At 38.1% G+C, this 27,345-nt stretch overlaps 1 protein-coding gene across 1 annotated transcript in view; it reads right to left on the bottom strand.

Moving 5' to 3' along the window:
- FGF10 (fibroblast growth factor 10) overlaps window positions 1–25,676 on the bottom strand; it is an 81,626-nt gene extending 55,950 nt beyond the window's left edge. The window contains exon 1 of the mRNA XM_027101145.1: window positions 23,842–25,676. Coding sequence (XP_026956946.1) covers window positions 23,842–24,163 — 322 coding nt within the window. The 5' untranslated portion in view covers window positions 24,164–25,676. The remainder of the gene's footprint in view (window positions 1–23,841) is intronic.
- Window positions 25,677–27,345: the final 1,669 nt, after the last annotated feature.

The raw sequence follows: 27,345 nt of genomic DNA, 5'->3' as shown, positions 1-27,345 counted from the left end.
GCTTCAGAGGGTACTGCAAAAAGGAAAGAACACTTCAGGGCTCAAATCTTGGCTACACACTGAGACCTTGGCTTTGGAGCCTAAGAGACTTCCAAACTCATCTGAGTTACATCTTCTTCTTTTGTAGTTTAAGAAAACAAAAAAAAAAACTTTTAGAAAAAAAAAAATTTACTGTGACTCTTTCTAAAGTACAGATGGAAAGTTAGGATGGGAGGCTAAAAGCTTTAGAAGTATTAAGGGAAGATACTAGATTATATCCTCTGTGAGTGGACAGGCACTCATTATTAAAAGATGACAACGCAACAATCCTATAAATATTAATAGAAAGATACACATCTTATATTGGGGGAATTTCATGATATCTAACAGTAATTGAATACAGTTATTCTCCAAATAGGATCAGATTGTCAGTCTCCTATCCCACGGACTATGACGATGACAATTTCTGGTTGTCACAAGTGGGAAAGGACTATAACTAGCATCCAACGGGAAGAGGTAGTGGATATATTGCTAAACATCCTACAACTCATCGGGCAGCCTTGCACAGCAAAGAATTATCCAACCCAAAATGTCAGAAGTGCTGTGGCTAGGAAACCCTATTCCAGGAGAAATATAATAGTACAGTGGAAAGATTATTAATTAGTAACCAAAGGAAGAGAATTCTAGATTAAGTGCAATATGATTAGTTTTTTCACATATATAATGAAGATATTACCACCTACCCTGCCTAATTCAAAGAGCTATTGTGAAAACCAAATAAGATCATATATATGAAAGAGTCCTGTAAAACAAGTAAAGTATCTGAGTGAATTCAGCCACAATATAACTCCTTTTGATTCAAGGAAATCAAGATAGAAATGTGGCAAAATAATCTTTGTGGATGGTTTTCTATGGATGGTTTTTACATTGAAAATGTAAAGTTGCAGGATACAAGACCAACATACAAAAATAAGTTGCATTTCTATACACTATCAACCAACTATCTGAAAAAGAAATAAAATGATCCCATTAACAATAGTATCAAAAACAATAAAATGCTTAAGAATAAATTTAACCAAGGAGATGATAGACCTGTACACCGACAATGATAAAACATTAATGAAAGAATTGAAGACACAAATAAATGGAAAATGTAAAGATTTTAAGTAGGTCATTATAAAGATATTAAGTAGGTTACTCAGTTATCTCTCATGCTCACTGAGAAACCAAGACATAATGAGCTAAAATTAGAGAATCAGAGCTTTAAGATAAAATTTTAATATACATCCAGATATTATAGCCAAACACTAGAATTGGCTATTAATGAGTGTTGTAGATTCTCCAATTATGATGATTATTGTCAAATACCAGTAGGGGCGTGATATGTCTAAAATGACATAGAGTGGGTTCTGTGGAGGGAGAGTGGAGGTGATGTAAATGGCCTCTGAAAGCTCCTTCCATACCTCCAACCTCCACTCAGACTTTATACCCCAAGATTAGCTGTCAGCAGGCTCGAGAAGATTGTCCTGTAGGATTCCAGACATTGCCACATTAAGGAGCTCTTCAATCAATTGCCTCCTTTTCGCCTCTTCCTGGTGGTCAATCCAGTTCTCAAATAATTGGCCAAAAGAAAAAGCTCTCTTCTCATTATTGTCTTCCTTTCTTCATAAATCATGATTCTGTAATGTTATTTTAAAAATACATTTGGAAGGAAATTCAAAACCTTCTTTTTGCACCTCCCCCTTCTTGCTCCATGAAATTCCCACTCCTCTGAGCCATGACTAACATGTACAGCATGCTTGCAATGAAAATTGTTTTTTCCCCCTAAATGTCCTAACTCCAGATTTTTATTCTTATGACTCTAAGCCTTGATTAAGACATATGTTAAAAGTAAAACTCTGTTTCATCCTAGGAAGTTTTCATCCCATTCCTAGGTTCCTTCCTTTGTCACTAGGTACTTGATAGGAAGGTCTAAACTTACTAAACATTGCAGATAATTTCAGCATGGAGAACCACAAACAGATAATGCTATTAAAGCGGAAAAATACACAAGGTTAGAAGGGGGAAATTAACTACAGATATAATTAGCCAAAAATGTGTGGGTTGTGTGTATCTGGGCAATAAGAGAGAACATTTGACTGTCCCTCCAAAGTACAGAAATAAATGAGAAATGTTAAAAATAATATAGCTTGGGCATAATTGCCCACAGTTGGACAATTTCTGGATGCACAGAATCAATATAAAGTCTTTCCCTCCCTCCTATTACTATTATAGCAATCATCTTTGATTTGATCCTTTTGAAAACTGCTCTTCTATCACTCCGACCATAATATTTCTAGATTTTAGCCAATCTACCGTAAAAGTTCACTCTCACACCTCTGTAACAATTGTTTCCTATTTTGTACTACTTTATTTTTTTCCTCCCTCCCCCTAATGGAAGCCAATTAGGATAATGAGGGCAAAAGGTTATATATACATCTGGTTCCCCCATTTAACATCTTGGTTTATCTTTTATGCTTTGTTGAGAACAATAGAGAGAAGTGGGCAGAAACACCTCCTTGTACATATTTTCAATGCCCCGCCCCAAGAAAAGGATTCTACATTTTGTACATATGTGACATCTGAAATAACTCAGACGTGGCAACATTAAGGAAATCATTGCTTCTTAGTTTCATGTTTAATTGTCAGAGCCAGGAAAGAAGGAGGTGAAGAAAGAAGGCAGGACTTGCATGGGCTGACACTCTTTGAGGGACCGAGCTGGAGCAGGCATGGCTTTCGTTATATTTAAGTGAATTAGTCTGTTTCCTTTAAACAGGAGAGATTAACAAGCCACCAAGGGCCTGCTGTGGGATTTTGACACTTTTAGTGGCTTGTGACATATGATTTGTGAATATCAATTCACCTTCAAAAGCAGAAAGCAAATCTACCATTAGCATGAGGTATGTCAGAAGCTGATTTTTGGTTAGTTTGGTTGAAATTCATTAGGATAAGATGAGAAAATAAATATTTTATTTGATTCAATATTTGGATCGTTTTTAAGTTCTCCTCTGAGCTTAAAAAATGGCTACATGTAGATGTAGGAGTTTAATATGGATGACTTTCTTTGATAAGGAGAATACTTCAAGTCTTGAACTTGGAAACTATTGAGACCTTAAGTAAAAGGGAAAAGATCAGCAATTCCAAGTAAACTTGTCTTAATATTTTGCTTTCTTAGTGAAAGAGTATGTCTTTGGGCAGTTTGGCATCCAGACAACTATTTCCCTAACTGCAAGAAAACAGAATAAATATTTTCTTTTCATATGTGATTAGATTAAAAGTATCATCTTTGATATTAAATGAATGATATAAAGAATTTTAAGCTGAAAGAATTGATAGAAAAATGAACTCATACTATAAAATTTATTTTTGAAACATTTCCAGTTTGTCATTCTTTAAAAAGGCTACTACTGGAAAGGTTCATATATTTTTTGATCTGTTTCTTATTTTAGTCATTGTGAAGACAAAAGTGATCGGGGCCAGATTTTTTCAGCTGCAGGTACAAATCTGTAGATGGCAAGAAGAGATATTCTTTGGTCTTTGTGTAGACAAAGTTGAGTCAAGAAGCATAGAATACTATATAAGGCTCCTCCAGCTATAAAACTTAATTTGCTGATGTACCACAATGCCGTTTGCCTCTGCTTGACTAAAGGATTTCAGATTGGACTAGTTACAGGTTGTGTCTTATTGAAGGGTGCAGTATTATGGTGTTTAAGTATATGTGCACTAGAGCAGCTCTACTATGGTTCAAGTCCTAGTTCCACCACTTATTAAGTACAATACTTCAGTGAAGTTACTCAGTCTCTTAGTGGCTTCAGATTTTCCCATCTGTAAATTGGGATGACACTAGTATCCATACCCTAGGGTTGCTTGAAGATTAAATGAGTACACGTGTGAAGTATTTAAGACTGGCTATTCAGTATCATTAGCTGTTATTATTATTTTATCTCATTCTAAAAACAGCTGAAACAATGTCTAAAACCATGGAACTTGATATCAGTAGTTGAGAATATTCACCCAGTTTGCATCAATCATTCAATGCTGACTAATAAAATCCCTGTTACCTTAAAAACAAAACAAAACAAAAACCCCTGTACCTGTTTATTCAATGGATTCTGCTGATGTCCAAAATGATTTTTTAAAAAAAGCACAATGTCGGATGAAGAACCCATATGTTAATTAAAACTGAACTACCTCACAACATTTTCCATGATCAACATAGAAAAACAAAAAATGTTTATGTAGTCAGTCCAAGAGATTTTAGAATATTACTGAATGCTTCATTTATTTTTAATGTAAAATAAGAATAAAATTAATAATAAACTTATTCCAAGTTCTAATTTTTCTTTCTAGTATCTGGCTCTGCTCCATCAAACAATTTCACTGTTACTAGTTGAAAACATTGTTAGTTCCATTAAAGTGTTAGTCACTGAATAAGGACATGGGACAGTAAGAAGGTCTAGAACAAGGAGCTTTTATTCTATAATCATTGTCACCAGAAAAGAAAATAATATGGCAATTGATGGTGAATAAAATCAGCAGTGTTCAGTTTCAGATTCTTTAATAGTTGAAATAATTTGATGCCTTCTTTGGAGCACAAAACATTAGGGCAAAAACGCCTTGGGCCAATTGCTTCATATAGCACAACAGGATATAACAAATAATTTCAAACCCCAGGAAGTCTTTTTGGATTGTGAAAAGCCCAACCACACTAGTTTAGGTTGCTCAGTACAATAATCATCTCAGACTAATAAATTATGGCCGGTGTCAGTGGTTACACACTGCTAAGCTCAGCTGAACATATGCTGATTAATCTTATTAAATGATTTTGAAGGCTTCAGTACAAAGAAAAAATATATAAAAAGAAAAAAAAATACACAGAGGAAAAAAAAGATGCCTCCAAGGGTGTGCTAAGTGTTTTCAATTTTATTAACATTTCCAGATCCATATTCCCTGTGAGTTAGCAGTAGACATTCCATTTACATTCCATATGGACTGTAAATCTGGTCCAAGGTGTCTTTTGTAAGTATAAAGAAATGTCACTGACACCTGGAGGAAACCTATAGTTTGCATCCTCTGGAACATCCAAAGTGGACATAGTCACAGCTTTTACTGTAGTGCCAGTCTCAGTCATATGAAGAGAAGGTCATACACAGGAACTGAAAGAAAGGTACTTTCCACAGCTGAAAGAAAAAATTCCTCACGATAAGGAGAAATTCCTCCCAAGAACGCATAAGACATTAAGGAGCTGTGTAAGTTTGAAAGATCATTCCCGAGGAAACTATAGAATCTCACCAGTATTCCTTTTTCACTTTTTCAGCTTTGGAAGCTGTACTACAAACTCAAGTGATTACTTTGAAGGCTAGGTTTCTGCCAACACGCTTAGGATTAGAGGCGCTTATGAACAAATTCCTGTGGCTTAAGAAAAAAAACAAGCGAGAAGGATCCCTGAATCTCTAAAAGTTTTTTTACGTAATTGTCATTTGGTGTAGCACCCCCAGCTCTTCCTCATATATAGTAGTGGCAGAGTATACTGACATGGTGAGAACACAGCCAGTGTTAGACAGGTACCGTCTCTTCTTGCCCATCACCCCAGATGTAGCATACACACAACTCATACACCTACTGTAGTGAGCTGAAAACTGACTAATCTCAGATTTATCAGAAAATCTTCCACCAACAAAGGGGTATTTAACTTTAGCATATGTCTTAACTTTAAAAATTACTTTCTCTTTACAGAATATACTGTCGCTTTCTTCTTTCGCAGAATATGTGCAAAAATGGAATCTGTCCATGAAATTCATTCTGCCAAATTTTTCAGATTATCCCAAACTCAAAACACCTTTGGCCTTTCATTCCTCACCACTACACTTAACTTAGTGTCACCCTTAATTTTATTGTTTCTTAGAGGTTCATTGGCATTAAGAATTGCTTGGGGTGTTTAATAAAGTTCAGATTCCTCTTATCCGTCTCCTCTTCCCTTGTGCAGTACTTCTGGAATAGGACTCCTAATGTGCTTTTTTTTTTTTTTTTTTTTTTTTTTTTTGCGGTACGCGGGCCTCTCGCCGCTGTGGCCTCTCCCGTTGCGGAGCACAGGCTCCGGACGCACAGGCTCAGTGGCCGTGGCTCACGGGCCCAGCCGCTCCGTGGCATGTGGGATCTTCCCGAACCGGGGCACGAACCCGTGTCCCTTGCATCGGCAGGCGGACTCTCAACCAGTGCGCCACCAGGGAAGCCCCTAATGTGCATTTTGAGCAAGCACCTGGTTCGTTCTCATCATGTGGTCCATAGGCCCAACTTTGAAAACTACCTAGCATTACCTATTATTATTAGCTGTTTCAAATCTGGCCTCTCCTTTTGCCTCAGATCTCTTTTCTAATGACTTATTAAAATGAATCTTATTTTAATTAAGAGAAATGGGTAGGGGACTTCCCTGGTGGTCCAGTGGTAAAGAATCTGCCTTACAATGCAGGGGCTGTGGGTTCGATCCCTGGTCAGGGAACTAAGATCCCACATGCAGCGGGGCAACTAAGCCCGTGTGCCACACCTACTGAGCCCAAGTGCCTCAACAAGAGAGCCTGCGTGCCGCGAACTACAGAGCCCATGCCCCCTGGAGCCTGCACGCCACAACTAGAGAGGGAAAACCCACACGCCATAACTAGAGAGAAGCCCGTGCGCCACAACGAAACATCCCGCGTGCCGCAGTGAAAGATCCCACGTGCCTCAATGAAGATCCCATGTGCCGCAACTAAGACTCGACGCAGCCAAAAAATTAAATAAATAAATAAATAGATCTTTAAAGAAAAAAAAAAGAAATGGGTAGGGGCTGGATCTCAAACCGTAACTCGCAACTGTCTCTCTGTCCATTCTACTGCTAAGAAAATTTCAGAAGCCTGCTGTAGATCTGTATGTACCTATATTATTTGCCAGGTTTCAGAGACTATAAGTACCACCAGGGGTGGTAGGATTGATCCTCCCCGTTAGCATGCTCACTGTGCTCGAGAAAGTCCTGGATCAGATCTTATACCCAGTTTTCATGTACCAGAGCCCTATTCCTAATTGCACTCACCTTTCCCATTTCACCACCATTACTTCTCTTCTCAAAATTACTATAACCCCAGCACTCAGTTAACAATGAGTGTTAAGGATAAAAAGGAGTACGCTCCGTAACACTCTAAATTAGGAGGTGCCACTGTCAGCCTCAGCTTAGAAAAAGCCCCATTACCCTAAGACATGACAGTAAAACATTTATCTATTGTCTACCACTTCATAGCTTCTATTACTGTGAGAGAAATTAATTTTCTGGAAGAGGAAATGCCAGTTTTAGAATCCTGCTTTTCCAGGCCTTACCTTAAAATTTCAAGATACAGAAACAGTCATGATAATAAACTTTAGGAGGGTTATACTAGTATGGAAACATTTTGAGATGTGAGAGGCTTAAACATGGGAGGTTGCATGAATTCTACCCGTAGTGAAAGAGGATAGGTGATGCAGGGTATTGTTTCAATGAGAGCACAAGTATAGTAACTTCAACATATTTAAACATGAAATATTTCAGAAAGTACCACTTGCTTACATTTTAATTATACTAATTATCCATTTATAAAATAGATCTTTTATCATCCTTAACTGTAAGTTGGAAACGTTCCCATGGTTTAGCATGCATCTTCAGGACAGTGGCTCTTGGACAAGTGAAGAGGAAGAGAACAAATATTCTTTAACCCAGATTGAATTTACAACCCAATGGAAAAACAGACCACCTTTATAGCTAGGTTCTATGTCAAACAATCAGAGCTCTTCCTTTGGTCCTGTAGTGCCCAGCAGTCAAAGTACTAGGTGCAAATAAACTATATTTTTAGAACAATGTTTTACAGATATATAGTCATTTAAACTTGTCATCAATTTAGATTCAACTAAAATATGGGGTTCCATTATGAGCCTAGTACTTTTCTAGATATTTTTAGATAAATTATTTTAATCTTCATTGGTCAGATGAAGAATCAGAAGCTCTGAGACCTATCTCAGTCACACGAGTAGTAAGTGGTGGATAAAGTGTTAGAACTTAAGTCTATTTGATTTAAGAAATCAAGAAAGCACTAAGAAAGCTTAGTGCTTTCTATTATAAGATACTGTTTTTGTCAAATCACCATTAATTTGGGCCACATAAATCTGTCATAGGTTACTGTATTATTTTCCTAGGGCTGCTGTAACAAATTAACACAAAGTTGGTGGCTTAAAACAACAGAAAGGTATCCTCTCACAGTTCTGGGAGCCAGAAATCCATTATCAGTTTCATCGGGCTGAAATCAAGATGTTGGTGGAGTCATATTCCCTCTGAAGGCTCGCTCAGAGAGAAACTCTTCCTTGCCTCTTCAAGGAAGGCACATTTCTTGAGGCACATTTCTTGGCTCATGGCCTTTCCTCTATGTTCACAGGCAACGGTACAGTATCTTCAGATCTCTCTCTGCTTCCATCATCAAATCACCCTCTACCTTCTGTATGTCAAATCTCCCTTTGCTTCTATCTTATGAAGACATTTGTGATGGTATTTAGGGTTCACTTGGATAATCCAGGATAATCTCAATCTCTTCATCTCAAGATTTTTAATCTAATCATATCTGCAAAACTTTACTACATAAGATAACATTCACACATTTCAGTGATTAGGACCTGATATCTTTGTTTTTGTTTGTTTTTAAAATTTTTATTTTATATTAGAGTATAGTTGATTAACAATGTGTTAGTTTCAGGTGTACAACAAAGTGATTCAGTTATACATTTTCATGTATCTATTCTTTTTCAGATTCTTTTTCCAATTAGGTAGTTACACACTACTGAGCAGAGTTCCCTGTGCTATACAGTAGATCCTTGTTGGTTATCCATTTTAAATATAGCAGTGTGTACATGTCAATCCCAAACTCCCTAACTATCCCTCCCCCCCCCACACCCTTCCCCCTGGTAACCATAAATTTGTTCTCTAAGTCTGTGAGTCTGTTTCTGTTTTATAAATAAGTTCATTTGTATCATTTTTTTGTTTTTTAGATTCTGCATATAAGTGATATCATACGATATTTCTCTTTCTCTGTCTGACTTACTTCACTCAATATGACAGTCTCTAGAGGACCTGATATCTTTGAATGGTCATTATTCAGCATACTACAGTCCACCTTCTGGACCGCCAAAATTTATATCCGTTCCATACATAAAGTATGTTCACTCCACCCCAACATCCCCCCAAATTTCCACACATCATAGTATGAATTTCAGTCCAAAATCTCATTTAAATATCATGAGCTCAAAAATCCCAAGTCTCATCACCTAACCTAAATTAAGTATGGGTGAAACTCTAGGTATGCTCCATATTGGGGCAAAAGTCCTCTATATCTCTGGATCTGTAAAACTTGAAAATAAAGTATCTATTCCCAAAATACAACAGTGGGAAAGGCATAGTACTAGTGCTACAGACATTCCCATTACAAAAAAGGGAAAGGGAAAAATGAAGGAAGAAAAGGGTCACCAGTCCCAACTAATTTCAAAAGCCAGCAGGACAAATTCCATTAGGTTTCAAGACTTGGGATTAGTCCTTTGTGGCTGGAGGGTCCTGCTTCTGCATCTGTGGTTCTGCCTTCTCTGCCCAAGGATCTGCCCTCACCATGACCCTTCCTTTACTTGAAAGCTAGTATGTGTTTGCAGCTGAATGGTTTTGTCAGCCTGTTTCCTGCTTGTAGAATTTGGGGAGTCTGACAGTTTTCCTTCATTTTGTCCTATCTCCGTTTCCTTCAGTCCAAGCAGGCAGTGTTTCTGCTGATATAACGTTCTCAAAAACTTTGTGGGTCTCCTGTGTATATCACACGCATTCATATCAGTAGACAAGATGGTGCTCCCCAGATCTTTGATAATTTCTATTTCTTGCTTCTGTTGAGATGGCTGAGGGAACCCGTCAGTCACATGCACTAGCATAAGCTGTTCAGTCACACCATTGGCCTTTTCTTTAGAGCATACTTTCCGAATAATGAATCTTTTAATTTAGCATCTTTTGCAGTCTGGATAAGTTGAGAAGTTCCCAGTCAAGTGTTGGTTCCATTTTACTTAACAGTTCTTTCTTCACTTTATCTCTTTCCTCTCACGTTTTACTGTAAGCAGCAAGAAGAAACCAGACTGCACCTTCAACACTTTCCTTAGAAACTTCCTCATTTAAATTTCCAAGTTCACCACTTACTGCTTTCCACACAATTATAAGACACAGTTCACCTAAGTATCTGCCACTGTATAACATGAATTTCCTTTCCTCCAGTTTCCAATAACGTGCTCCCTATCTCTCACCAGCAGCATTTTTAATATTTCTATTTCTACCAACATTCTCTCTATGAAGATACAGGTATTCTCTAAGATGACACAGGCTTTCTCTACTGTGCTCTTCACTTCCTTCTGAGCCTCACCAAAGGGCCTTTAATATCTATATTTCTCCCAAAAGTACATTTAAGGCAATCTAGGCTTTTTCTATCATGTGCTTCAAAATACTTCCCGCCCATACTCATTACCTAGTTCCAAAGTCATTTCCACAGTTTTAGGTATATGCTATAGCAGCACCCCACTCTGAGGTATCAAAACCTGTGCTGGTTTCCTGTGTCTGCTGTAACAAATTATCACAAATTTGGTGTCTTAAAACAATAGAAATTTATTCCTTCACAGTTCTGGAGGCTGGAAGCCTAATATTAGTTTCACTGGGCCCAATTCAAGGTATCAGTAGGGCCAAGCTCCCTCCATGGGCTCTAGGGAGAAAATCTGGTTTCCTCCTCTGCCAGCTTCTATAGCCACATTCCTTGGCTCTTGGCTCCGTTGTCTTCACAGCCAGAGCTTTGCATCTTTATGTCTCTCTTTGTCTGCTTCCATCATCAAAGTGCCTTCTGCTATCTAATCACCCTGTGGGTCTAATCTCCCTGTCTCTCTTTTATAATATGAACAAGTGATAGCATTTAGGACTGACCTTGATAATGCAGGATGATTTCCTCATCTCAAGATCCTTAACTTTATTACATCTGCAAAAAATTTATCATATAAATGTCACATTCACATACTCTGGGGATTAGGACCTGATATCTTTGGGTGACTGTTTTTCAGCTATAGTTATTATCTCCTAAAATAGGTATGGTCCTAGAAACCAGTCCTTAACCTTGGAAACGATTGAACAAAAATATTTTAATAATTGTATTTGGTTTAATATACTCATTTCATAGATTAAGTTTCTGAGGCCAAGATAAAGTAAATGATGTGCCTGATTGCACAGCAAATGTTTTGACACAACCAAGACATGAACCATATCTCTTTACTCCCACTCTTTTGCAGTATGTTCTTCTCTAAATGAATCACCAAGAATTGCTCATTTCTTAATTGTCACCAAATTACCCCAGAACCCAAATACAACTCTGAAGCTATAAATAACTATCCCACAGTCAGCATCAATTTTAAAAGAGAGTAAATTCATCATGTATCTCTACTGAACAGTCAGTAGTAACCTGAGGCAAATAGGAGAAATATGGGAAACAACCCATTTCAAGGATTACACAAACTTTCATTCGGAAGTTTGTATGAATGCAAGTATTTAGCATTTAGTTAAGTAATGAGGCCTGATTTATCTTCTAAGTTCTCAGAATTGTAGAACTTAGAACTCAATGGAATTTTAAAAGATAATTTACTTCAACTGCATTTTTCAGGTGGGTAATATGTTAATCACACTTTCCAGACCAGGTGACGAGACCAAAGAAAGTCTTAAGTGTCTTGGCTCCAGGACACGTGGTTAAAAAGAGAAATTTATCTAATAAACATATAGAGAGGACCCACTATATTCCAGACAGTATATTAAGGGCTGGCAGGCAAAGGTCGGTGTGATGCATACAGTGTTCACCCTCAACAAGCTTTCTGTGTATGAGGAAACTAGGTGGGTAAATTAATCAAGTGTGAGATTGTGTTAAAATACTAGATACTGAGTGTTGGGTTCGGTGGAGACAGTAGAGTGGTCAGGAAGGTTTCCTAGAGATGACATCTAACTGAGACCTGAAAGAAAGGGGACAAGGGGCAGGAACATCACTCCAGCCAGACCTAGGAGTGTGTGCAAAGGCTGCATGTGAAGGAACGAGGTATGTTCGGGAGCTAAAATCAACTCAGTATGTCTGTGATGGGGAGTATAGTAAGAAAGGAGGTGGGGGTGAGGGCTTTACATGACATGCAAAGAGATGAAGTTATTATTTTGAGGGTACTGGGAAGAAACTGAAGTATTTCATAGAGAACTGGCTTGTGTAGATTTGTGCCTTACACAAATCAGAATGGCTAAGACTAGGGTGATTTTGTAGTGCGGTACTTTAAGAGTGAATAGGCTGCTACTGATAACATGCCAGAACAAGAGGCACATCTGAGACTGCTCCAGGCAAACCGGGATGGAAGGTCACCCTAGCCAAGGCTGTCCTAGGTTTGAATTCTGCCTCATGTATGGTAACTATATAACTTCAGTCTGGCACCATAACTTTTAGACTCAGTCTTCTCATCTAAAGATAGTATGGGGGTAACAGTGACTCTTTTACCCATTTCAGAGAATTTTTCTACAATCCAACTGATGAAAACATTAGAATTCTTTATAAACTATAAAATAAAGTAAGGTGGTATATGATATCACTTTTCTGTTTAATTTTTTATTATCTTATGACTTAGGGGTCTTTTCAGAAAATGGGATTATTAAAAACAACACAGTAGTCACAGCATAAAACAGTAATAAGAGCTAACATTTTTGAACTCTTAAAATGTGACAGGCCCTATATTGAGAAATTTACATTTATAGTCTCATTTGTAAATTTACAAACTCATCCTTCTAACAGTGATCAGGTAGGTGATATTATTATCCTCACTTAACAGTTGCACAGATCAAGTCCCTGGGAGTCCTTTGTCCAAGGCCACACAACTATGCAGTTTTAGAACCCAGATTCTACATCAAGAAGTTTGTCTGCAAAGCTCACGGTCTTAATAGTGGATGCAGTTGCATATATGCTGTCAGCAGCCTGCTCCCTTAAAAGACTTAAGTATACTCTTTCACAAGAAAAAGAGCCGTAGTCGATTTTTTTTTCCCTAATCACCTAAACGAAGTAAATCTGAGACAATTTAGAATGGCAATGACAAGAAAAAATATACAGGTGGAGCAAGTAATATTGATGCCTCAGTAGTTCCCTTTGGGAATCTGCTGTGAAGTTGTAAAACCCCTTCCCAGGGATATGTGTAAGTTAAGAACTTCTGCAGGAGGAGCTATTTTAAAATTTTAAGTAGTGATCATTTAGCAAATCAGGAATGCTAAAGATGAAGCCATTTGGTATAGATCACAGGAACTACTTTTTCATGTCCCTAGTATGAAAGTAGTTCTGGGTTTTTTGTCAGATCAAGCTACAGTTTTAATATTTTTAGGTTATGTCAATTATATTGTAATTTATACCCTTTTCAAATATCTCTCTGCCTTCTCTTTTTTCTTTACTTCAAAAAGTAAAGCAAATATAAAATAGAGAAGGCCGATTTTAAATGCAAACTATATAAGTGTAATATTTTAGCAGAGAACTTAAGTCCTCAAATCTAAGTATATTTACATACTTCCCTCTCACGTGATGACACATTCTAGTGTATTTTGCTTTGTATTTCATAAGATACCCACCAATTTGTAAATTCTGCTCCACCCCAGTGGCCTGCCTGTTGTTTCCTGAAAACTTCATGTAAGGTTCTGTGCCTTCTTTTAGAATATTCTTACTCCTTTCTTCTTATCTAATTCTATCTGGAGTCCCTTATCCTCAGTGTGATACTCCCCTTGTCATTCATCCCTCCCTCAGTTACAGGTTGCTGTTTACTTAAATTCCACCCTGCTTCTTTGGAATTTAGTATAAACTGCCTTATATTACCTTCCAGCCGCCTCAGAAGATCTGTCTCTATCTCTAGATTGCAAACCCTTTGAGGGTATGGGCCAAAAAGCTCACAGTCATGGGATGAGAAACAAGTTTAACTACAGAATATCCTGAAAGCTGAGCATCTGTGATAATCCTGGTTCAAAACCATATCATAACTTGAAATATAAGATTTATTTTGAAATATTTAAAAATTGAGTCACTTTTATTTTTTCCTTTCATGCAGTAATCTTCTTCTAGTCTTCATGGTTACCTGTTTTGTCCTTATTTTGTTGTTGTTTTTCTTTCTTTTGTTCTTTTTTATTGTTCTGTCCTTGAACACATTTGTTACCTTCTATTCTTTATTTTTAGTTCTTCACTCTCTCCTCATCTTCAATTTTCAAATGTCTGCTACTAGTCTCTTAATGAAACTCTATGCTTCCCCCAAACTTCAGAACATTATGGATACTACAATTCCAAACCTTAAATTATTTCAGGTGTTCTAATATTTCTGTTTTTTAAAAAATGCCAAGTGCATTCCTCATTCCTTCTTTTTTCTAATAGTTTTAGTTTCCACTTCATCAAGTAATCTGCTGGTTGCTTTCCTGATACTTTCCCTTGAAATAAGAGAAGCATCACATTTACTTTTCCCTTATATAATACCCATCTGATGAGAGCACCGTTAAGCTACTACAAACACTAACTTCAACTTCTCCAAACTTCTCACCAAACCCCAGGCTCAGTGTGCCTTTTCTGTACTTCTTGGAGGACGTACCAAACTCTCCCCATGCTGTTCCCTTCCTCCTACCTCCCATCTTCAGAAGGCTTCTCTAGCCTAGAATACTTCCCAACTGTTTTCTGTTAGAGTGCCCTGCTTGTTTTCCATACAGTTACCCCAATTTTTCATCACATATCTCTTTATTTGTTTGTTTTTTTTGATATTGTCTGTAGAGTGAAGCTCTGAGAGAGCAAAACCAGCATCTTTGTTCAGCATGTATTTAAGTGTCAGACAGTATCTGACACAAAGCAGGCACTTAGTATATTTCTGTTGAATGAATAAATGATCTCATTTAATCTCTACCATGTAGAAAAGAGAGATAGGTATTGTTAATATCCTTGTTTTACTGATGACAACTTGCCCAAGTGATACACTATTGTCTGGCAGTTTGGAGCCTCAAATGCACCCACTTCTGTGTCTACAAAGCTTACTTTTGATCCAGGCCCATAATTGTAATCACTTTTAATCAAAGCCCACACTTTTAACCCCTCTACCCTTCTGCCTCTTTAGCAGGAACTCAGATTTAGCCTTCCTTGCTCTGATACCGTGGCTGCGATTACTTCTGTGGGATTCCTTTTAGATCACAGGTTCTCATTTCAGTTAATTTAACATCCAGTTGAATGCCAGGGATTGGGTTATATTTCCCTCACACCTTTCTTGTCATGTCAGCCCTTTTGCAGCGCTACTCATTAGCTTGATCTCCTTCCTGAGAGTTCAAAACCCTTGTCTTCATCACTCCAGCAAAGCATCTCCTCCTCCTTTCACAGTCTATGTCTAAATGCTCTATGGCCTTTTCTGCTTTTCCTCTGGCTTCTAACATTCTAATTATATGTTCTTTACCATCTCTCTTGCTTCAGCTTTAAAGCATTTATGTAGTTTCATTCGCCAACTTTTTATACCATAATCTGATTAATATCCCTAGCACTTTTTCTCTTCATCTTTGTGGAATCACATCCTTCTATAGAGGACATTCCAAAAAATGCCCTAGAAATCTGGCTTACTACATTGCTAATTACTGTTATTAATAACATTGTAAATATATCTCACTTCAGATCATAAATAGTATAAAAATTAGTGTCATGTTTCCTCATGTTGCAGAATATTAATTTTTCTTTTAATAATTCTATCAATAAATCAAAGCTATCCCTATAGATAGATGGAAATCCATCTGTCTATATCTGTATCGATCTATCTATATAATTTGAAACAAACTGTAAAAAGAAGCTTGGCTTTTAACTATTATTACAGTAACAAACCAATCTAACATACGTAAATAGTCAGATTCTGCATATAATAAAAATAAATCTAATTCAGCAATCAGTGCCAAAAGGTTCTTTCTTGAGAGAAGTATGTGAATACACATATGCTATGAATTTAACTTTTAACTCCTGTCAGTGTCTCAGTGTTTTCTAATAAAGCTATGTGCATTTCTATATTCGGTCAACCTGAAATACACATGCATGTACGTTTTACATTTTTCCCCTTTGATAACCAGTATTAAAATGAGAACATTCGTTTCATTTTAAAGAGCTACAGTTGGCAGGGGTGTACAGAGAAGCTTTATAATCTAAGTGAGGTTCTGGAAGTTGGAAATATTAAAGACCTCCAAATTAGTGTTCATCTTTTTGAAGTAAACGATGACTTCAAAAAGAAGCAAAATAATTATTTGATTTCCTAAATCATCTTCACTTTCTTTCTCTTATAGGAGTCTAGACAAATGCCAAAAGGTCAGAAAATTGACAAAGTAATTAGTAAGTGTTGCATATACTGAAACAACTTTTAGAAGAAAGGTGAAATGAATGTGTAGGGAGAGTTACTGGGAACAGAATATTTAACCTGAAGGGAAAATGCAGATTGATGGTTTAGTAACTAGACAATCAGCGTCCATTCTCAGAAGGTGCTTATTCGTGGTTTGCCCAGTTCACGAAAGGCAAAGCTTTAAGAAGTTGGCCTGAGTGCTGGGATAATGGGACTTCACTGGAGATTCAAAATGAGAAGAGGCACCTGGTGGAGTATGTTGAATTTGCATTGCTGAAGACTTTTTTGCATAGAATATAAACTACATGTTTTGGTTGTTGATGTGCCCAAGTGATACATCCAAAAACAGCTAGGCTGCTGGTTCTAAATGTAACATGGGATGCTAAGGAATGATAATGGATGAATTTCTCTTGCTTAAGTGGTATGTAAGGGGTTTAGACATGAGGGAAAAGGAAAAAAAAAAAAAAAAGAAAAGAAAAGGAGGAGAAAATAATGAAGTGGTGAAGGGGTGATAAAATATCAGGGATTCACAATGCCTCAGATGGCTGCTATTTCAGACGTATAACTGCCTCAAGATAGAACTATTAGAAAGCAGCTGATGGGTCTTGAATTGTAGATTCTATGAATATGTCAAGTTATCCTCAAACAGGGGCAGTGCCTCAAAAAAGGTTAAGGATGAGCTAACACATATGTTTATCAGTAAAACATGTTAACATAAGGTCCTTGAAAGAAAAGAATAATGATGATAGGAAATAATAATTATTATGGAAAAATGCCTGTTTAAAAGAATTCTTAATTTGCAATTAGGATTAATTAATTAGAATTATTAAAGTTAATAATATTTTTAAAGTTCTTAATTTTGCTCTTTAGAATTAAGTTCCAGTTAACCCCTGCTATTCATAATTAAGTTATCACTGTAGTGAAATTATTAGGTTATATTTAGTTGACAGTTACGTGAAGTTGGGGATATATTGACTTAATATTTTACCTCATCTGTTATGGTTAATTAAATGATTCATTAATATCTTAATGTCATTGCTCATTGTAGGAAGCATGCCAAACATTTGAAACTTCCTCATTAATGATAACACACATACTGACAGATTAGATATAGGTAAAGGTAGACAGGTTTAGGCTGAAGAATTATTAGGTGAAGTATAAAATGAGGCAATACTTTACTGCCAGCACCATGAATCTATCAAATGGTAATTGGATGCACGTGTTAGCAGCAGTAAAAAGTCACTGTCCAGTTGTCCACCTTACATGGGAATCTACTCTGAGTGTCACCTTTGATTTATTGTTCCAATTAGGACATAGCGTTCAAAGAAAGAATACAACTGACCTGATTTAAAAGCAAGGAAATCTTTAAGGTCATTATTTTGTGGGTGACCCAGCTCCCTTTTAGATATCTTGAAATTTTCTATTTGTGCAAAATCTGTACTAAATAAATACTTGGTTTTAAACTAATTCTGTAAAACATTGACACATTTTATTCATTAATTCGGTACCAGAGTGTCACTGGTGGCTTCTCAAGGTGCAGGTATATTTTCTTACACTAATTTTATAAGGCACATTTCTAGGTTATCACTTGTTATACCGACTGACCAGCACAGGTAGAGGTAATAGGCACTGAAAGAACAAGTCCCAATTATGAAAAGTAAATATTTTTAATCTGCAAAGCCAAGTAACAAACACCATTTGTCAAATGGCAAAGGTAAATGATCTTAAAACATTGCAATATATCAATACATGAAAAATTAAGATACTTCTGCATAAAAAGCTTGAGACAACATGAGTTTCATTACTCTGCTAGATTGTAATAAAACTGTATTAAAATTATCATAAATCTTATGCCCAATTTTACTGGAAAATTAAAGGAGAACTTTAATTTCTGGGAGGGAAATGCTAATGTTTTACTTACACTAAGCAACCATCAACTATTAATGCTGACAAATGTTGGAACAGTAATACTAAAAACGTCATCTGAATTACTCTTCATTGCAAAGTTCACAGAATTAATGTTAAGATAGATTAAAATCACTTTGAACTAATACGCATGTATTATTCTTCCTTCTGAAGCATAATAAAGAAATATCATTTGTACTGCAATTTTGGATAAGTGTACAGACATTTAAGGCTTAGGAAAGATGGAGATATTCATAGGCAGCTCATAAATGTGAGGAACATTAGCTCCATTTCAAATGAGCCGTCAACTTTTTTCCAACATTTTGGCTTGTGGAAAGTCAGACGTTTGGATAATAAATGGGGTTTGCCTCTGAACATTAAGGTAATTGTGTAGGAATTTAAAGTGCTCATTCAGGTTCTACCATAAGTTCATTAAAAAATGAAGAAATGAACTGGAGTAAGGCTTTTCGCTCTAAACTGGGTAGTAAAATTGTAGAGGAAAAGTGCATGCAGTGGAGTTTCCTTCATTGTATAAGGCACAATTCTTCTTCTTTTAAGCTCTGTGCTTAAACATCATTTTGAAAACACCTGTTTTTAAAGAATGGTGCATGCCTTTCGGTAATAGATTACTAAAATACTCAAGACCTAGAGATTGGTGTCTCTGAATTCTCATACTCCAGTATTGGCATGTGATTTCTGCCAACTGTTTTCTTGAGTTTCTTGTAGTAGACGGTTATAAATCAGGTTTATAAAGAGGAAACTCTCTGTAATTGTGCATTTTTAATGGATTTATGATAAATCCATCAAAGTGGAGGGTCCATATGGTAGGAATGCAGTAAAGGTAACAGGACAGTGTCATGTAAACATTAAATAGTGACTTCCACCTTCATAAATCCTCGATCCTCATGATTTAATGCTGCCAGTTATAAATTATGCAACCAAACTCTAGAAACAACCACAACTTAAATAAGACACCAGTGGAAGCCATAAGTTTTATATAGGTTTTTCTTCCCAGAAAACTGTTGTATATTTATTAGGAGATAATATTCAAGTCCTTATTTTCCTCAAAAATTATTTTCTTATTTAACTTCCTAAAATAAGCTCTAGTCCTGATTAAAAAGTAATAATGTAAACCTTATTTACAAGACAATAATCAGTCATTTCTATGTGGTGGAATACCTTTTTGATTTGCAGAGTCATTTTAAAGCTTCAGGTCTCTAAGATTTGCTCCTTTTAGAGTCATACATCAGAAGTTTCTTCAGCAGCCCAATTTCACACTTGTACTTACAATCAAATTGTTTTATTACATGTGGGAACAATTAAACATTTGGCCCTCCGCTGTAAACAATTACTATATACAATCATATTCATGGATTTTTCTTAGTCATGTATTCCTAATGCCTTCTGTGAGATGGATGTATGTGTACATTGTGTGTCCATGAGCAGTTATATTCTCAAATGTAATATCAAAAGAGAGATTTCACCCAGAGAATGCACTAACATTGTCTGATAACATGCAGACACCTGCAATAATAACTTTAACATACTCACTCTTTTCCACTGTCATTTTACTGCTCTTCCAATTTCCTTCTGATGAACAGTTGGTGTGCATAGCAAAAAGGCAATTAAGGATCTGGATAATTTGGTTTTTAGAGTTTTGTGGTGTCTACTTCTGATACATCGACAGCAATGTTGTCAGTAGTAGCGAGGTAGAAGAAATAAGTAATGGTAAAACCAAATCGACTTGGGCTTTAATCTGGCAGTCAATTTCTAGTTGAATGACCTTGGGTAATTTACTTTTTTTCAGGGTTAGTTTTCATATTTGAAAAATGTGGATAGTCCTATCTAAATCACAGAACTATTATGAGTGTTAAATGAGATATATATTTAAAGAAATAGGGCTCATACTGCATACTCAGTGCACACTGATTTCTCTAATGTCTCACATACTCCTTTCCTGAAAAGACTCATAAGCACTGTGGCTTTCCATTTTGAGAGTATCTATCCTTGACTCTCTCAAGTTTAGGGATACATTTTCTTTTCACTAGACTCCCCTTTTCTATAAGTGACAATCAGGGGAGTAGCCCACAGCTGTTTTACTCACATCCAGAAATAAGTCCACTGGTTCCAGTTGCACGGGTACCTAACAGCTGTATCCAGCCTTTCTAGTAGGCCAGAACTGGAGACGAGTGGTAATGTTTCAAGGGCAAAGCTCTAGATGTAAAGAATGATATAACAAACCTAAATGAGCCCGAGCATATCTAGTGACAGATACACCACAGCTATTCTAAATTATTCAAGCTTTCTCAGACTTCTAGCAGGAGAAACATAATTCATCACTGCTCCCTTTATTCTACTCTCATATAATGGCAAAGGAGCAAACAAAAAATACCCCACCCCTAAAAATTTATAATAATCACTCAAAATGGAGAAGAGTTTCTCTAGCACATGTAATATTTTTAGAACCATCCAATTTCTGGGAACCAACTTTGGAGGTAGAAGTTAAAAATGATTTTTCAGTGCTCAAGGGTGATTTCCTTACTTCTCTTTTGTTAGCATTTTGCTGGCAAAAAGCCAGTAAAACAGTTGTTTAATTACCCAGGACCATCACAAACATGTAACCTCTTAGATAAGCTGTTACTGTATTTTAGCAGCAGTAATACTAGGGTCAAAAGTAACAAAGAAAATTAAGCTTCAAATAAGCAAACCTTAAAAGAACAGCTTTGTGTATTGAGAATAATTAATAACTTGTTTAGGAAAATGTCACTGAAATGTGGTTTTTGGACAAGGAACTGACACTCTTCAGAGGTTAGATACCCTAATATTTAACAGGCTACCATTTGGTGGGCTGGCTGGCTGGTTACCCTGTAGGCATAGCAAAAGTTTGTTCTCATGTAATTATGCAACATTTAGACAATATCTTAATGATACCATGTAGTTCAGCTGAATCAGTCCAGCTGGAAACTGTAGCAGCATTCTGATTACCCAGCCACATGTGAAATGAAAGCTGTTTCAACCTCTACTATTCACTTGCTATGTCTTGATACAGATGTTCTTGGAAAACCTAAATTATTTATGGTTTGACATTATTTAACATAGCAAGCTCCACCCCCTTTCATTTTCAACCATTGATTAGGATTGCATTACTATATGATATTATAATTTTAACAGGGACTATTAGTTATCATTTATCACATGGAAGACGTATTAGTATATTTTAAACAGGATGAAAATTTTCCACACTTGTTTTTACACGATAAAAATCATATACTTTTCTCTTTGCAGATAATTCTTACTGTAAAAAGATATTTTAATGTGTACACTGGAAACCATTTGCTAAATGGTTAATCACACAGTGATCATTATTTTAGAAAATGGTAATTTAAGTTGCATAAATAAACTACTATAGATTGCTCCTTACATCACATCATAAAGACACTTAAAATACAGCAATAGCAAAGTCAAGTTAGTGTAAAAAAAAATTTGCTCAAGGTTAACACTCTGAAATTTTATTATATTTCCTTGAGTTATTTCCATGAACTAAAAATACAAAGAATTTCAGTCCCTGTGAATTTTTTTTTTTTTTTATCTCCCAGCTCACTCTTCAGTAAGTGTTTGGGCCACTTCTTCCCCATCGTCCTACCTGGATGATATCACAACTCTTGTGTTTTAGAAGTGAATAAAAGTATTAAAATTTTAAATTAATAACCATAACATCTATACATCATATCTAATAAATTCAGGTAACAAGTTACTTTGGAGCAAAAAAAAAAATGACATTACTTCAGCCACTTCTTATGAATAAGAATGGAAAAAATATAGGTAATGGACTATAGGTACATCTCTGGTAGTAAACATCAAATGGAATACTTTAAAACACTTACACAAATCTTTTTTATTACTTGTAAACATATTGTTAATTTTAGTAAATGGAAATAGCAGCTGAGGAGGAACAGAAGTTAATGTTGAAGGTATGTGAGTCCCCAAGTAAGAAATATGTCTTATTTCTTGTAAATCTTTATTTTAAAAAGATAATGCTAAGTTCTTCTTAACTGTCTTTCCCATTAATACCAGATACTTTCTGGGCTAAGGAATCATGAAGTATATGGCTCATGTATTTAAGTTAGCTAGCAAATATATGCTTGGAATTCCCAAACAACTGACACAAAAAAATCCTTTGAAAAGGTGACTTGGAACCACCTTTGAGATAATGCTAAATGGTCATTAAAGATGTTTAAATGTTATTGTCTTCAGTGTGCCATTACATAGCCTCAGGGATCCTTTCAAATTGCAATCAATAGAGGATGAATAAGTCTCACCACTTGAAAGTAAGCAGGAAAGGAAGCCAACAGAGTAATCTGGCTTTGCTGGACTGATTCAGGAAGAGACACAATGTTCACTCCTCCTCTTCTGGTTCTCCCTCCCCCTACCCAACCCACATCCCTGCAAGAAAGAAAGAAGAGAAAGAGCTAAAGAAGGAAAGAGGGAGGGAGAAAGGAAAAAGGCAAGAAATCCAAGGATGGAGCATAATTTGTACTGAGGTGAAAACCTCGTCCTATGGGATAAACCAACACCATGGAAACAGACTTATGACTTTTACTTTGAAAATAAAAGAATGACAATGAAATTTGTGTGAGGTCTGTGTGACTCCAGTCCCAGATGTTTACAGTGCTGTAGTACTATGGCTCTGCAATATGAGAGGTTTGAGAAGAAACGAGTACAACAGGACACCACAAAGCAGCGCATATGCTATTGACAATGCAGACATGAGCATCATGTTACCAAGAGAGAAGGCAGGCAGAAGACAAATAGCAGCGGTGGTGCCTGAAAAGCTAACTTCATGGACTGCAATCACTCAAACCAACATAAGGGACCAAAAAAAAAATCAAAACCAGAAAAATGCTTTTGCTCCTATCTAGAGGGGTGGTAGGGTAAAGGGATGGGGGTGGGGGAGAGTGAAATTGACTTTTCTTTCTTAAATAAAGTTCCCATAAAGTCCCTATAATTGACAGCGGATAATTATTTTCAGCTTGAGGAAACTGTCCTGAAACTCTTAATAAGATTGCCAGCCAAAAGAACAAAATGTGTTTACTTGAGCCATTTCCAGAAGGGAGGGAAAGGAGACCTTGGGGTGAGGTGGGGAAAGGCGATGGAGACAGAGAGGGGCATCTATGCACTGCAACAACTCTTGGGCGCCCTGCGTGGTCCCGCGAGTGACAAGCCAGAGAGACGGGGCGGGCAGGGTGGCAAAGAGCCTGGGTGGGGGGTGGGAGGGAGCGCGCTACGGGGAGGGGGTTAGGCGGCGCAATGTATACACCCGGGGGGGGGTGATTTAGTGTGAAAGTATTCCACTTAATCATTTTACAGGAGTTGGGGACGTAAATATTTAGCTGGCCACATCTGGAACAGATTCCCCCCCCCTCCGTGGGGTGGGGTGGATAATTGGAAGGAGGGGAGCGCGCATTTGTTACTTACTGTACGGGCAGTTCTCCTTCTTGGTACCGCTGACCTTCCCGTTCTCAATCTTGAGAAAGTACTTGGTGAAAGAGAAGAGCTTTCTCCAGCGGACATCTCCTTGGAGGTGATTGTAGCTCCGCACATGCCTCCCCGCACTGGAAGGAGAGGAGAAGGACGAGGAAGAAGAGGAGTTGGTGGCCTCTGGTGACACCATGCCCTGACCAAGGGCTTGGCAGGTGACAGGGACGGAAGACACTAAGAACAGCAACAAGAAGCAGCAGCAGCAGCCGGGCAGGTGGGGAAAGGCTGAGGCACAATGTGTCAGTATCCATTTCCACATTGTACTGAAACTCTCGGCACTGGAAATTGTCTCATCAGAAGGAACATACTGGAACGGTAAGACCTGGTGCGAGGCAAGGAGACAGCTGGAGGTGGCGGCCGCTGGTTAGCTCCCTCTGGGCTCGGATCTGGCCAGAAGTGAAAGCACCAACATCCATAACTCCTCGGAAGGGCCGGCTGCCTCTTCTCGCTCCTTTCTCGGATCCGCTGCCGCGCGCCCCTCGGTCTCCCGGTGAATGTGGACGTGGGTGGCCGCAGTAGCAGGAGCTGGTGGTGGCCGTCGTGGTGTGGGTAACCCTCGATCTTCGCTCCCCCGGGAGTTACTTTGTTCTCTTCTTCACTCCTTTCTTCACCATGTTAGATGCAGAAAAAGGTCTGAAAAACAGATGACAGCACGGTGAACAAAACCCAAAGGGGCTGGGGTGGGAGGCTGGGGGAGGTATCTGCGCCCTTCTGCGGTTGGCACCTTCTGGTCCCTCTCCGCACAGCCCCAGCTTGCTGGCCAGTTCTAAAAGTGAGTCCCTTTGAGTTGTCAGAACTGGAGTCAGCTGCCCGGTCGCCGTTGTTCTCTTCCCCCTCTTGCTTTCTCTTTTTGGTGGTGCCTGTTGATTTGAAGCCTCCAGAAAGTCACTTCTTGTTTGGAGGGGATGGCGGTTGGTGTTTTGTTTGGCCCTATTTCCCTCCCCCCGCCGCCCCCCTTCCTTTGGAAAGTCCGCTTGTAAACAGGTTGAAGCCTGGAGTCTAAATGTCAGTGATTCTAAGCCAGAGGTGGGCTCTGCCTCTGCTGGCCAAACCTCATTTGCAGGGGTGGAGAAGCGGGGGGCGGGCGGGGGGAAAGGGGGTCAAACGGCGGTGGGACATCTGAAACCCTCGGCTGCTGGGAACGCCGAGGAGAGGGAGGGGGAGGGGGCAGGGGGCAGGGAGTGGGGAGAGCAGGGGAGCCAGGAGAAGGGAGCGCGATGCCTCTGCCTGGAGCTCGGGGGCTGCGGGTCCTTTCCTCGCCACCCGGGCCGCCGCAGCCTGCAGCCTCCGCCAGCGCCTCCAGCTTGGGCTAATTGCTGCGAAAGCGTCCTTGTGCTCGCAGCGCTGGTCACCGGAGCGAGCAGTATCCTCACGCTTTCCGAGTTTTGCTGTCTTCCAGTCTGAACCAATCCCCTCTGGGGAGCCCCTTTCTCACTTGTTTTCCAGTATAGGATTTTTTATTTATTTTTTCCTTTTGGCAGTGAAGTACTTGAGAGCCACCTGGAGCCTGGGGTTTGGCTGACTTTTTTTTCCCCCCTCGCTCGCAGAAGCAGGGGAGGGCTGAGGGAGAAAACAGAAGATGCTGAGGATAAACCCTCCAAGGCAGTAGATTATAAACTGGTGGGAGCGAGCAAAGAAAAGGAAGACATAATTAGCTTCCTTTCCTCCTCTTCTGCCAGCTTCCAAGGAGGTCTCTGCTTTAATGAATCACTGATTTCTCGCTTCCTTTGCTGAAGTAAAAAGTTCACACTTTGGCCCTCTCTGACTTTTAAGCTCAGGGAGATTTATCACCACCCCTAAAAGTCGCCTCTCTCGGCGCAAATGAAATCAGGGACCGAAATGACCGATTTCTGATAGCTAACAAGGGTCGTTTACAGAATAACGCGTGCACTTCAAAGCGAACTCACTTTATTGAGATTGTGAAGATTTAACCATACGATTTTGCCGAATATTCTGCTGGTTCCTAGGCAATTTCCTTTGCACTTTGCCATCAAGAGGTATTTTCTTTCTTCTGTCTTCAAATTTTAATGTTTAAAGGGCTCTATTTTATAAAATAACTGTACCACCAGTCTCCCTCTCTTTTTCACATTCACCACCCTGAAACTCCTTCATTGCTAATAAACTTGCTCATGTCTCAGGTACAGACAGAATCAAGTCCCTGGCTAGGCAGCCTTTGCCAAGGATTAAGAGGCACAAAGAAGGAGATACTGTGATAATCCGTTCCCATCTGAGTAAGAATTCCTAGAGAGTCTCTTTAAGAATTACTCTAAACTAGGGACAGCCTGACTGGAAGAAGTGACTGAAGATGTATTGGTATAAAGTATTTATGTTCTGTAAGGCAGTTGGACCTTTGTGTTATGTTGAAGCATGTGAAATTGCCAGTATTTTATGGTTTTTGACCTTCAAAAGTGGCAGTTTCATATGGTTCAACCTAATTTTTAGGCAGCTATCCTAAGAGGGTGAATCACTTCAAGGTGAACTTGGGAGTTTGACCTCTGCAACTGTAATTCGGAGGGAACTAATCAGGCGAGCTTGTGTATATGCTACAAACCAGAGTCCCTGCAATGTGCGTTTGGTCTCAGTCTTCATTGAACAGGAGAAAAGACAAAGAAATTAAAAAATCTACCTTTGGAAATGGGCTTTAGGAATATTGCCTAATTATGTTGTTTGGTGACTTGAAAAATGACTTTACACCGTGCTCTTATAGTTTCCTGTGCATTCAGAGCCTTTGAAACAGAACATTTTAATACTAGAATCAGGATTTTAACTGCATTATTTATAAACCATTGCAATGCTTATTCAGAAGACTTTGACAATGTGGTACACACAGTAGATTTTTATATTCAATGTAATTAGCTCTGATTTCTGTAGCTATTAATTGGAGAGTTAAGCAAATAAAGAGCATATGTCAAACAAGTCTGGTTCTTTCATTAAAGCATGGATATTTAAAAATAAACTCACAGTGCTAATTTTAATTTTCTAGTTCACTGTTTTATACCTGAGCTGAAAAATGCCTTAAAAAGAGTGTAGTGTTTCTAAGGAAATAGTTTCAGCCCAGTTGTTCAGCTGAATCCAAATGTTTGAATTGACAAGTAATTAAACCTACATATTTTTTTGAAAATAAAAATATGTTTGATGAAACCGTACAATAAAAATTCTGCCATGAAAAGTTACAAAACACATGAAGTTATTATTTTGAGGTTTCTCTGCACTGGGCACCAACAGTATTGGTGCCAGCTTGAGATCCTTTCAATTCTTTTAACTCACGATAGACAACCCCCCACCCCAAACCTCGAAAGTAGTCTCTCTGTCTCTCTCTGTCTCTGTCTCTCTCTCTCACACATACACACTCTCTCGTCTCTCTTTCACACACACACACATCTACCAACTTTCTTCTCCAGTAGAAGAAGCTGTTCAGACATTTAAGTGAGAGGTTTTGTG

Source organism: Aethalodelphis obliquidens, unplaced genomic scaffold, assembly GCF_003676395.1.
Source record: "Aethalodelphis obliquidens isolate GAN/ISIS:26980383/991018 unplaced genomic scaffold, ASM367639v1 scaffold4, whole genome shotgun sequence".
Classification (NCBI taxonomy): Eukaryota; Metazoa; Chordata; class Mammalia; order Artiodactyla; family Delphinidae; genus Aethalodelphis; species Aethalodelphis obliquidens.
The sequence above is the reverse complement of the archived record's forward strand: the minus strand, read 5'-3'. Positions and strand labels throughout refer to the sequence as shown.